Source organism: Netta rufina (assembly GCF_964035555.1).
Source record: "Netta rufina genome assembly, chromosome: 1".
NCBI lineage: Eukaryota > Metazoa > Chordata > Aves > Anseriformes > Anatidae > Netta > Netta rufina.
The window spans coordinates 187,423,506-187,436,700 of NC_140123.1; the positions used below are offsets into that span (position 1 = coordinate 187,423,506).

At 37.4% G+C, this 13,195-nt stretch overlaps 1 protein-coding gene across 1 annotated transcript; it reads right to left on the reverse strand.

Annotated features, from left to right (window-relative positions):
- Positions 1 to 1,201: 1,201 nt before the first annotated feature.
- On the reverse strand, positions 1,202 to 13,112 carry CRELD2 (cysteine rich with EGF like domains 2). The gene is made up of 10 exons (XM_084293784.1): positions 12,826 to 13,112; positions 11,611 to 11,693; positions 10,600 to 10,710; positions 8,485 to 8,576; positions 7,292 to 7,468; positions 5,982 to 6,080; positions 4,587 to 4,664; positions 4,232 to 4,327; positions 3,223 to 3,363; positions 1,202 to 1,774 (listed from the first exon to the last, which is right to left on the reverse strand). The coding sequence occupies exons 1-10, from the start codon at positions 12,967 to 12,969 to the stop codon at positions 1,716 to 1,718; spliced, it is 1,080 nt and encodes a 359-aa protein (XP_084149910.1). The 5' UTR covers positions 12,970 to 13,112; the 3' UTR covers positions 1,202 to 1,715.
- Positions 13,113 to 13,195: the final 83 nt, after the last annotated feature.

Below are 13,195 nucleotides of genomic sequence, written 5' to 3' on the forward strand. Positions count from 1 at the left end.
CTCCAAGTTGTATTTCTTGTGTTCCCAGAACTGTCTACTTTTTACTCTCTCTATTTTAGCACTTATTAAATAAAACATCTACACAATAACTCTAAAGATATGCAGTATACAGGTCTACCTCTGACATTTAGAGTAGGTAAAGCACTAAACTAAAAGATTTATTTCTCACTGTCAAACTAAGAAACATCTAGCTGAAGGAAAATAACTTGTCTTATAGAAAACTGTCACATTTTAATACCATTGGGTATTTAAACTACATCTCACAAAATCAGCTTACACAGGTTTTAACGTAAGAATCCAACAGAATCCTCTTGTTTGTGCAAGTATCTATTGCACATATAAATCCTACATGCACTGCTCACAAACTGAACTGTGATGAAGACATTTTGAATACAGAAGTCTTCAGAAGTATACAGAAAGTGTTTGGACTTCCTTGCTCAACAAGTCGGTCCTTTCTATTTCCACTTACCTCAGGGTACTGTTGATGGCTTCCAGACTATAGCTTCTTCATAGTCAAGCCTAAACTATGTTCTTTTCACCTATATTCTCTACTACTTTGTTATGCTCCCTGTATCCATCACCTTAATGTATGTCAGACTTCACTTACTTCCGTAAGAGCTTTAAACACTGCAGCAGTATGGTCCTTGCCTTATTTACAGTGACGGTCCTGCAGAATATACCCATTTTAACTCTTACACTTGCCTTTAAGCTTAGGAACAAATGTAGGAAGCGGTGTCTATGCTAAGCTTATTTGCTTTACCTCCAAAACAGCACAAGAAACAACAAAATTGATTGTAGTATGCTTGCTTTGAAAAAGACAAGAAACTATTACATGCAGCAGTAGATTCTAATGAAAAGTAAGTATTCATCAATTCCAGAGGCCACTCATAACAGCTTTGAGTGACTGAGTGCGGCTATTAACTTACTTGTATTAAGTGTGTAAACTAGTTTATACAGTGATGGGAAATATCTGGAAGAAAGATTTGTCTGCCAGCCTCTGGAAATAAGTTTAACATATATCTTCCTTTAGAAAAAAGTGATATTTCCCTCCCCACAACTGCAGCACAACTTAAGAAGTGCTCAGTGCTGAACTGAAATACAGTGCTTATAGGTGTCTGGATTTTTTTTTCCCCACTGTCCAAATGAAAAATAGACGTGACAACACAGCAAGGTATTAACATCTTAAAAATTTTAAGGCACATTCCAACAAAATAAACTTTTATTGAATGCAGTGTTAGGCATTCTGTTTTGTTTAAGGGAACAGTTTCTCCTTCCCCCCCCAAAGATATTCCCTTTGACAATTTCTAAAAGCTGTATTTCAGTTACAGAAATATTTCTCATGTCAAGAAACACCAAGCTTCAGTTTAGATTTTTTCTTGAATTATGAAGTGCAACTAAGTCCTTCCTAAAAAGGATGACAATTACCAGTAGGCACTAGAATGAGAGATCTTCAATTTGTTTACAGTTGTTGGGTACAATGTTATGTTAATTCAAATTTTATACTTACCCATCTAGACCGTTGTTCTTAAAGAACTATAAAAAAGTGGTATTTAAGAATAAAGAAATGCAGCTTAAAGAGCAGTTTATCACCATTTAAAAAAATCTTAATGGCAACCTGCATGTTTAATACCATTCCCACAGTAAGTCAGCTAGCAGAGACTTAGTCCAATAATTTAAAACTTGAGATAGGAATGTCTTTTGGTTCTGGATGCACATCATAAGTCCTCATGTCCAGTATGTGAAGGCTCAGTTGTTTCAGTCTCGACTTCCCCTCCTGTGAAATTAAGCATCATTACTATTAGAATGCAAAAATGAATGTGTCAAAAATTATATGATATAATTAACAATACATTAGGAATTTTTAATAGACAAACCCAAATCAACATATTTTGCAAGACCACACAGAGAATAAAATCATAGACCGGAGCTACTTGCGTCAGTGTCAGGGTCCAAGCTTACAAAATTTGTATCAGAAAAAAAAAATAAAATTCAAATAAATTGGTTTGATACTGGTAGTTGGAGATAAAAGCAGTATGGCTATTTCTATTCCAAGTTTTTGTTTTCAGCTATTCACAATGAATTTTCTCTTTTCCATATCACCTGTCAGAAGACACTCAAACTATTTGAACACAAAAAGCAAGTATTACTTAGAATTACTTTCTATATTGCAAACTGCTTGCTTCAGATGTTAAAAGAGCCTTTAAAAAGCAGAGCAATCTAAGAAAAAAGTTAGGTCAATTTGTAAATTGTTAATTTTGCTTTTATTCTCATGAAGTGTCAGACTACACTGAAACTGCAGTTATGTAGTTTTCCTGTGCAGTTATGCAGGAGACCTGTTACCATGTGCTTTTTTTTTTTTTTTTTTTTTAAATAGACTAATAACACCACGTATTGAAAGTAAAGGTCTGAATTGAATAACCTTAATGAGCAATACTACATAGACCATCACAACTTAGTAATGCAAGATGAAAAAGTAGACCACAGGGCTTAGGGAAAAAAAAAAAAAAAAAAAAAAAAAAAAAAAAAAAAAACAAAAAAAACAAAACAAAACAAAACAAAAAAAAACACTAAGAAGTAGAAAGAAAGTAAAGTTATAATAATGAGTCTCTCTCATATATCCTCCTACACTCTTTTTTTGAAAAATAACCTTGTTTTCACTTTGGAATTGTACAGTTTAAGTCAAGCCAAACAGTTCTCTACTACTGAAAGATATATCATCTCATTCACCAGTTCTGGCACTTGTGTAATCACAAAATAAACAAAATTTGGCTCACTCAGCCAACAAGAAAGAATTCTGCTTAGTCTTCTGAAATTTCACCAAGCTGAAGCAGCTTGAATGCAATTGGATAAACCCCTAAATCATGAGAATAAAGAAAAAGTGGGAAGGAAGATGACCTCCTTTTTATGACAGCAGTAATCTGCTAGTTCACTTTAATTACGTAATGAAACCAAACATCTTACACAACCTTAAGCAAAAAAAAAAAAAAATCAACACGAGAACATTTAAAACACAAATACTCATCTTTGAAGAAGAAAACATGCATGCCAGAATACATGGCCAACCACAAAAACTTTGGAAAGACTAGAGTTTTAGGAAGATGAGAAATTATACAGATTAATTCACAAGTGACTAGATCCTTAGGCAGAAATACAGTTGAAGATTTTATATATGTGTGTGTGTACATATATATAATTTTAAAACATCATTAAAAAGCTACTTACCTGGTTTTACGGTTTGAACACATGTTCCATCCTTATCTTCAAACCCTTCTGAACATACACACTTGTAACTACCTGAAGTATTAACACAGTCTTCATTCTCTTTAATGCATACCTTTTCAGGAAGGTTACATTCATCTATATCTAGAGACAGGAAAAGAAAGAGTCCACTGCTATTATTTTGTTCTATAACTTACTTATGCTCAGTCAAACGAGATTCTACCTCAGCCACTTCCAACGCAGGAATTAATTGCTTAGTAAAAGCACTGAAGAGCAGAATGCTGCTGCAACAGATTTGACTTCTGTTAAAATAAACTGTTACAGTTCTTCATCTTTCAGATTGTGTATCAAACTTGCTCAGATAGAAGGCTATTTTTTTGTTTTGCAGGTCCAATGTGCAGAAATTAATTAAGCTACGTCATTTGTCTTAACCTACTGAAGATTTCCCATGGTCATTTTCTGTTGATGCCACTAAGGTAAAACAAAAGGGAAGAGAGCCTGTAAATACTACATCATCACAGTTAAGAGCTATTTAAGATTGTATACCTTCACCTCTCCCACACAGAGAAACTCTGATTTCACTCTTTTACTGTTGTTTTATGTGTTAAAATTCACTACAAATTTGTATCATTAGAATTTGGAGATTAATGGATCAACAGAAAGACTCCATACTGCATACCTTCCTTTTTGCTGCAAAATGAATACAGATGCACACTTCTAATGAAATGATAGGTAACCGACAAGGCTTGCATATTTGGTTCACAAATCAACTATAAAATACTCTGATTCTTTTGTTGGAGTGTTTCACCGTTAAGCTTTGTCATGCATATTAACATAATAAAATAAGTAAAATATTATGAAGTCTTTACTGCTAATGCCACAACAACGGGGATTATTTTGATAGGCTTTAAAACTGAGCCAGACTAAAGTGAAAGCACTTTAAGAGCTGCTCAGCGTGGCTATCTTGAGTGAGCTAACTGGCACTCTGCCATATATAGTTAAATCCACCAACCTGTACACTTTTCATCTTCCTTCATGTATCCAGATGCGCAGGTCTTACATTTGTCGGAACCTTCCCCTGTGCAACCTACACAGCTAGCATGACATGCTAAAGAAAATATTTTAAACATAAGAATAAGAATACCTTAGGTTTAAAATACTACCCCTTAAAAAGTCAGCCAGCTTACACCCACAAGAAATAGCCAGAAATTTCTCACCTTCCTCATATTATCATATGTCTAAAGCCTCATCCTTCCCCAGCCCAGTCAGGATCAGAACACATTGTACTAAATGCCTTCTCTAGTGTTATCTCTAGCATTAGATTAGGATTCTAGATGATACAGAATACAAGCAGATTAAAAAGAAACCTTTGCATGAGAAAGATCCTTCTGTGTTCAAACAATACTGCTCATCTTTGCAAGGAGAAGAAGCACACTCATCTAAATCTGAAAAATAAAAAGTGACAAGTTACCTAAAATAGTAGTCATGGTTAAATAGACAGATTAATATTTGAATGCTACACTTAGAGAATCTATAAGAACTGGCCCACAAAAGCTGTAAACAAACTGCCTTGAGAGTAACCATAACAATGAGTTTATGCTCAGATATGCAATGTTGCAAATACATGTAACATGGTAACTTATTTACTGTTTTGTTCAGCATAAGGTTATATTAACAAACCAAAACTGTGATCCACAGAAGCTGTTCTATGATGATAACAGACATATCAGAAGAGATCGAGTTAAATAAAGCTTCCAGAATACCTGCCATTCTTGTCATTTCCAAGTCAGTGTTATGCTATTTGCATAAAAAGCATAAATACATGCAAAACAGACAGACAGAGTACTCTTCTGGGATATTGTTGATTTTCTATCCTGTATTACCAAACTATGGAACTTTCTAAAGTATAGTACAAAGAAAAAATCCATTCAAATGCACACACATAAACTGCATAGTTTTCTACAAAAAGCATACTGAAAAAAGCCAAGTTATGGTTAGGACCAGCCAAGTTGAAGAACAGTTTTACCTAGGAAGTTAAAATACTCTAGTCCTGTGAATTCAAGGAAAGGGCACAACAGTATTCATACTAAAATATTTGGACAAAGAAAAGCTATTTCAGTCGTTGTTGTTGCTGTTATCACTCCTACCAGCTCCTCAAGTAACTTGCACTTGATCAGTTGCAATGACTATTTGGAAAAAACAGCTGTACAGAAGACAATACTAGACCATCTAAAAACCCTCCTACTATGTTTTACAGTTGTCTAAGCAGGTGTCGCAGTAGCTGTAATTCAAATCTTCATTCTCATTAACACTTTTCTCAAGAAGCCACATTCGCATAACTTTTAAGATATTGTTTCCAGACACTACGTTAAGGGTCTTTTGCTGGTTTGATTTGACCAGTTAGATACGGGATACTGCATCTACTGATCCCCGTTACAGAATTTAAGTAGAATATGTTACTCTCAGATTAGTCCAGTTCTGCATTGGGAGTGTACTCATTATTAGCATTTTTCCTTAAGTGTCCATATGTATCTCCTCACAAACCAATTGAAATGTGAAGATAAGAATAGATGAGTGTGGAAGAAACACTGCTTTCCTACAATGTGAAACAAGTCTGGAAAAGAGAAACTGCAGACTGCAGAAATCTCAGCAGATTTCTTTCATAAAACACTTCCATAAAATATTATAAAACTTGACGTAATCTAATCTTATTATCCAATGTTGCTGCAAAACCTGTTTGAAGTGTACTAAATATTACTCACCCACACAAGCTGCTTCTTCATTTTTGATCCAGCCTTCTTTACAGTCTTGGCAGTCCTTATTACTTGAACCAGTACAAGTTTTACAAGCAGCATGACAGGCTGAAACGAGAGAAAGCTACACTGTAAGCTATGCTGACAAATTCCAAGGCAAGTTAATGCTCACAAATTCTCAAAGAAAATCTTATTTAGGATTCACTAGAAACCATCACCTTTTAGTATTTTGAGCCTTGCATTCACAGGATTAAATCTTGACTATACAGAGACATCATTTACAAAAATGCAGTTCTGTCCTAACAAAAGTACAGGAAGCCAAACCTGGCAATTAATAGACTTCTGCATCACTTAAAACTGAGTGCTGGGAAATTCTACTGCCTAAAAGTGGCAGGTCCAGTTTCTGAAATATTTGAGAAGAAGAGAGCAAGAAGGTAAACTGTTCAGCCTCTCAGGGTTGGGACAACAGCTTAAGCACCGTAGGATTCAATACTCCTTCCTACCAAATGTGTGAAGTGATACCAGTCTTCAGAAAACAAGGGAACATACTAGAAATCTAGCTGACTGAATGCTTGTTATGTTGCAATATAAAACAAATCATATGGAAGAATTACTACACTTCCAGGTTAAAAAAAAAAAAGATAATATCGGAAAAAAAATCATTAAATCCTACAGTCAGGATTTAGTTGCTACAGAATCTTATTCAAAATGTACAAACAGATGAAAAATCTGGACAACTGAAAAAAGATGAAATTTATTCCTAGAGCCTGATGGACTTTGTTTCTTAATTGATATTAGATATACTTAACTGGAATCTGTAATACACCTTTAAGTAGAACCTGTGTAGTTTACAGTACAGCTCTGCTGTTCCCACACCAACTTATTCCAGTTAATTTATCTGAAACATGAGGTAAAACTAGCTTTAAAATAGTCCACTATATGGAAATCTAGAACTGAAGTGACTGTACAGGACCTTATTAAAAAAAAAAAAAAAAAAAAAAAAAAAAAAAAAAAAGCACAAAGCTTGCTCTTCCTTCTCATCTCCCTCACAATATAGATGAATTCTGCTCCTTAATTTAAAGAAAGGAAGCGGAGGGAATGGGGGAAAAAAATCAAGGGCAGTCTGGGAAGGTGACTTACCAAATTCTTAGAATTTCACCAAAATGACTGGCATGTACTTTATGGACAAAGGTGAGCAATCAGATTGTTTTCCTGTGACTACTTTCTGTTAACTTGTCTGTTAGAATTGTTTCTACTTTTGTTTACAAAAACTAAAATTAGAAGACAAAGATCTTTGCATATATCAAAGATTTTATTACCTGTACAAACAGAATGTGTGTCATTTCTCAAGGTACTATAGTAACCACTAGTACAGTCCAAACAAAATTCTCCTGTATACTCCTTGTTGCAGCTACAGGAGCCATCTCCACCACGGGTTCCGTCCCCATCACAGTGGCCATTTCCATGACAGGGTCTTTCTGATCCACCACGACAAGCTTGAAAGGATGAAAAACACTTTTTAAAAAATTAGATGTCACAAGAAATAACTTCCTATTCTCAGCCACAACCACCCTAAGTGCCTCCCTCTGCATAGGCAGTACGATGTAAAAGTATATACCCATAACAGTATCCAATTTTCAAAATCTTTTTCTCTTGAGAGCAACCAGAAGGCATGGAACACAAAATGCTAATATATCCAAGTATAAGGACACTCAAAACAATCTCCAGGGAAGTTTAATTATAAAAATTATGGCTAATGACTGTAACTTCTAGTTTTATCTATTTTTGCTGGCTAAAGTTCGTGTCTTTATTACAGATATCTAAGAATGGTCACACTGCTATAGAAAGAATCTACTAGCAAGCAATAACTTAGGATTGTTGGATCAATGTCAGGAAATAGCACTTCATTTTCAATAACTGTCAGTGTAAGAGGACAAAACTGACCTGTAACAAGGTGCAAGGTTTTACAGATTTATAAATTATACAAACCTCAGTGGCCAAAACTCCTTTTTTTAAAAAAAAAAAAAAAAATCACTTTTGCATCATAGACCTTACTTTTATACAACTGTCCCCCACCTATTTCTCCAACTCTCTTTTTAACTCACTCTCAGTTGTGAATTTCTTCCTTTAATCCCCAAGAGCATTTTGGCTGATTTAGTCTTGAAACCGCTCAAGGACTGTTGCCTGTATACCTTCTGAAAAGTCACATAAACAACTGACTTCACCACAGAGAAACTTGAAGCAGAGATCAAGAGTAGATGTAAATGTTAATCAGATGGATTCTGCACGAGTACCATGCAGCTTTATACGTTACTTCATGCCTTAAACACCTTTCTTCAGGGAGGAAGCTCACAAGGCAGCTAAGTACCATGCAGCAGGCAGGTACATACTACACAGCAGCTACTCTCTCAAGCAAAATATCATACTTCATGTCCTTGTTATGAAAGGCTGAGACAAACAAATGGTTGAAGAAGAACACATCTGTGACTATATTTTTTAAAAGAAAAATTACCGAGGCAATCTGGTCCATAAGTTCCAGCTGGGCAACAAACTTCTATTGTTTCTATGCAAAACCACTTAAACAAATCAGGATACTTCTTCTTTCTGTGTATGAAAGACATTCATTTACAAATTAAAAGAATTACATTTTTTAACAGTCAACTAACAAAAATGAACCTGCACACTGTCATCCAAAAAATCTGTTGTATATGACATGAGATTAGAAACCTATGTTTTCTCTTCTGAAATTACAACTACCTTATTTCAGGAACCAACTACTACGAGTCCTCCTAGTAACTGGAAGACTTTTTAATGTAAGGTTTTTTGTTCTGTTTTGTTTTTTAATTTACTATTTGTTACTAGACTCTACCTAAATTTTATATTTATGAAAAAGTGAAATATGACCAACAAAATGACTTCAGACCCCCCTCCTTTTTTTTTTTTTCTTAAGCACCTTACTTTAAGGGAAAGTTGGTATATAGTTTAAACAGTCATATTTATATATTCCTCTTAAAGATAACAGTTGTGTGCTTACCTCAACTACATGGAAGAGAACCCAGGACAGATATTAACATTTGCTCAACTTATAGCCAACCTGACTTCATGGTAAGGTGCACATTAAAGTTTGTCTTCCTTTTTTTTTTTTTAAGCACGAATCAAGTAATATTTCAGAAAGATTTTTTATATTAAGAAGTTATAGTTATGTGATACTCTAGCACTAGAGTATACACCTGATTAATAATAAAATCACTAAGTATTATTTTGCAAGCAAGCACAAGGACTGCTGCAGTTTCAAATGACAAACAAAAGATCTCAGTATCACACAGACACTAAATTCCAGAAACTTAACAAAGGAAAGCCATAAGGAAAGTTTAGAAATTATGAAGTCTGAAAGAAGTTATGTCTTCAGCAACTCCTGTGGCATGTACACCTTCTCCTTCTAAACTATTAGAGCTGATTGTATTCACTCCAAGGCCCAGACCCTGAAAAGTAAACCTACTGAGACCTTGTTAAAAAAGTATCCATAAGTATCCATTGCCTTGTTAAAAAAGGTATCCATAGCCAAAGAAACTGTCTTTGGAAACTACCACGCAATCTGAATGACATTTTTAGATTAAAGGACAGAAGGCAAAATTGATCAACTGCACTCAACAGATCTCTTAAATAAGGAAGCTTTCCAAAAAACAATGTATTTTTTTGTTGTTGTTGTTTAGATTTTAGGAAGTCTACTTGGTCAAATTCTCTATTTAAGATCAGTTTCTTTCAGTCCTGCAAATTTTAGAGCATTCTCTGAAGCAGTCTTGTTTGATCTGGCTTGCATAACTCCCCTTTCCTTAGTTTGACTGTTAAATGTATACTCAGTACCACACAGCAAGGTAGAAGTATGAAGCAATAAAGCAAACGTTAAAAAAAATGGATTATCAAAAATCCTTATCCAGTGATGAAGTAGTTCATGATAGTTCACCCTATTGAATTACACCTGACTGGAGGTTGTCCACCTCTGCAGGGGACACAGAAACAGTAGATGAGCTACTCTCTACATGAATTTCCAGCTCCTTCATCCACATTGTATGATCCCCAACACAAACCACTCAGTATCACTACCTGACAGTCACGTATTCCAATACCAAAAGCATTCCTATACCATGGAAACAATACAGGGACTGGAAAAATCTTGGTCTACTACCTTATCAACTCAAGGTAATAAAAAGAACACCCACTTAATGATTTTGTTATCTCTGAATAAGAGAATGAGTATTACTCACTTTGAGTAAACAAAATATCCTATCAAGCTTTCTTTTTCATCCAAAATGTGTATAGATGTTCTCTTAACTTTCTGCTATTGTATAGCTGAACACTACTTTCATTCAGAAGTGGCTGCAATTAGCAGCACTGAATTAAATTTGGAATGTACAGCTCCAAGTTGCCTTGTGATGACTCTTGGAACCTCCACAGCTACCTGTACTCTGCAATTGACAGGAGAATAAAGTGGACTTATAATTATACACTTTCCATCTCTGCTACAACTAATATATTCCTATTGATCAGGCACCAAATATACCATTAATATTTCATCCTCTTTGATGTTTATCAGCACAGAGATCTACATAGAAAAATTGATACTTACAGTTTGAACCACCATTTCTCTATATGTTCCTCATGCTCCTCTACCATGTTGTTACATTCAAAGTTACTGCTGTCACAGAGATTCTCTATGATCTCTACAAGACGAATTTCACTACAAGCAGAGAAGAAAAGTCATGATTTTAATTTTAAAATATTACTTGGCACCACACAAAACATGTTACAGAAGCTAGACTTCAGCCTAGGATACTTTATCGGTTTAGAGTGTGTTCTGAACTAGTTCCAAGACAAAGCAAATATAGTAAAGTTCATTAGTTCTTTATTCTGGTAACTAAGAAGATTAGGACAACCACAAGAAAAGCTTCAGCTTGCTTGCACTTATGCTTGCAGACTGTATGTTGGTAAGAGTTTTCTAACAAGCTCAACAGTAAAATTTAGGTATTGCTAATATATGATAAAAGCCCATGTAGCTGGACAGTAACTGAGGTTCAGAAATCCCACCCTTGCATTTCAGTATTCCAATTAAGAATAAAAACTGAATTTGAGATTTGGAAAAAAGATGCCAGATCACACTGCTCAGTCATCAAACATATATGCAAAGAAGTACAGTAATCTTAGCCTGAACAGTTTCCTATTCAGTGCTAAGATACTGAATACGGAGCAGTTACTGCTTTAATTCTAAACCAAGTACTGCAGTACACCAAGATATGTACATCCCTTTTAAGACAAACAATTAACTATGGACCATTATTTAAAACTGTCACTTTAGGACTCCACTGGGTAAATAAAAAATACCATGACAAACAATGGTATTCACTTTTGTTGTTTTCAGAAGCAATACAAATCAAAGTGTTAACAAGGGATGTCAATCTTCATTTTAAACTGCAGATACAATGTAATCTGATATATTTTAGTCAAAATGAATTCAGGATTTGGACATATGAAACATTAGCTGCTACATTCAATATTCAAGTACCAGATGAACACCAGTTCTGCAAAGTTACATGCAGCAGACATGAAACGCTACTGAAGCTGAAGCGCTGAGACAGTTTACCTGGACTCATACTTCGACAATGTCTTCTCTTCCCAGGCAGTATTTCCACCACCAAAGTTCTTCTTCGCAGTATCTGCTAATCCCTGGCAAGCGAAAAGCACCAAAAGAATCTAAGTAATATAGTTTGTTTCTAACAAAAGTGAACAGCAGCATTAAACAATTCCATGTCATTGCAGAAACTTCAGTAAACTTCTGAAGCTGACAATCAAATTGTTCAATAAAAAAAAAATCATCTTGTGCTATAACACATAGACATGGCTATGGGAGAGTCTTAACTTCTTAGGAACTTTATTAAAAAGTCAAATGGGCCCTCTGCTTCATTCCGTTTTGGTAGTATTTAGCCCAAACTTTGCCATGTTGTAACTTTAATATGTAAAAAGGCAACAATAATTCGGTGTGACCTGCACACCTTCCCTGAGTTACAGTCAATACTCCTCTAAATATGCCTTGTAAAAAAACCCAGAAGTTCAAATATACAACAGCAAATACAAGCACAAAAAGTATTAAGTATCTGTCCCAAGCTACAGAGGTCCCTTGTTGCTTCTGCCACAATGCAAGACTGTTGCAGGTGACAACATGCAGAGAACTGTAGAATCATTAGAGTTGGAAAAGGCCTCCAAGATCATCTGGTCCAACCATCACCCAGCCACCACTATTGCCCTCTAAACCATGTAACTAAGCACCATGTCTAACCTCTTCTTAAACACCTCCAAGGACGGTGACTCTACCACCTCCCTGGGCAACCCGTCCCAGTGCCTGACTGCTCTTTCTGAGCAGAAATGGGTCCTCGTTGCCAACCTGAACCTCCCCTGGAGCAACTTGAGGCCATTCCCTCTGGTCCTGTCACCAGTTCCCTGTGAGAAGAGGCCGACCCCCAGCTCCCCACAGCTTCCTTTCAGGTGCCTGCAGAGAGCAATAAGGTCTGCCCTGAGCCTCCTCTGCTCCAGACCAAACATCCCCAGCTCCCTCAGCCGCTCCTCACAGGACCTGTGCCCCAGGCCCCTCACCAGCTCCGTAGCCCTTCTCTGGACACACTCCAGGGCCTCGATGTCCCTCTGGCAGCGAGGGGCTCAACTTTTAGGGCACGGTGCCCTCCACCAGCACCTACCCCACACCCCACGCGCAGCACAACGAGCCCCTCTCTCCCCATTAAAACACCAAAACCGCCCCGCCGAAGAACCCAACCTCGGCACCACCCCCACCCCCGCCGCGCACCTGGTTGAACCTGTCCACGATGCCCCGGCAGGTGGAGCACGCCAGGCGGCGCCGCTCACCGGCGGCAGGGAGCGGCGGCAGCAGCACCGCCAGGGCCAGCAGCAGCAGCAGCAGGGCCGGGCGCGGCGCGGGGCCGGACCCCATGGCGGGGCCGGGGGGTGCCCGCAGCCGCCTCAGCGCCTCAGCGAGCGCCGAGCGCCTCAGCCCGGCCCGCCCGGCGCGGCTTGGCCCCGCCCCGGCCACCGTAGCAACCGGGGAGGCAGCGGCCCGCGAGCCCCATTCGGATTTCCGCGTCAGCCGCCCGCACGCTCGGCCCGCCGGCGCCCATTGGCGGAGGCAGGCGGAGAGGAGGGACGTGGTCCAACCGGCG

Coding starts and splice junctions, on each gene's coding strand:
- CRELD2 (XM_084293784.1), bottom strand. CDS start 12,969: ATGGGGTCCGGCCCCGCGCCGCGCCCGGCCCTGCTGCTGCTGCTGCTG. Junction 10,711..11,610: donor TTGTCGAAGTATGAGTCCAG/GTAAACTGTCTC, acceptor CTCTGCTTGTAG/TGAAATTCGTCTTGTAGAGA. Junction 8,577..10,599: donor GAGAAATGGTGGTTCAAACT/GTAAGTATCAAT, acceptor TTTCATACACAG/AAAGAAGAAGTATCCTGATT.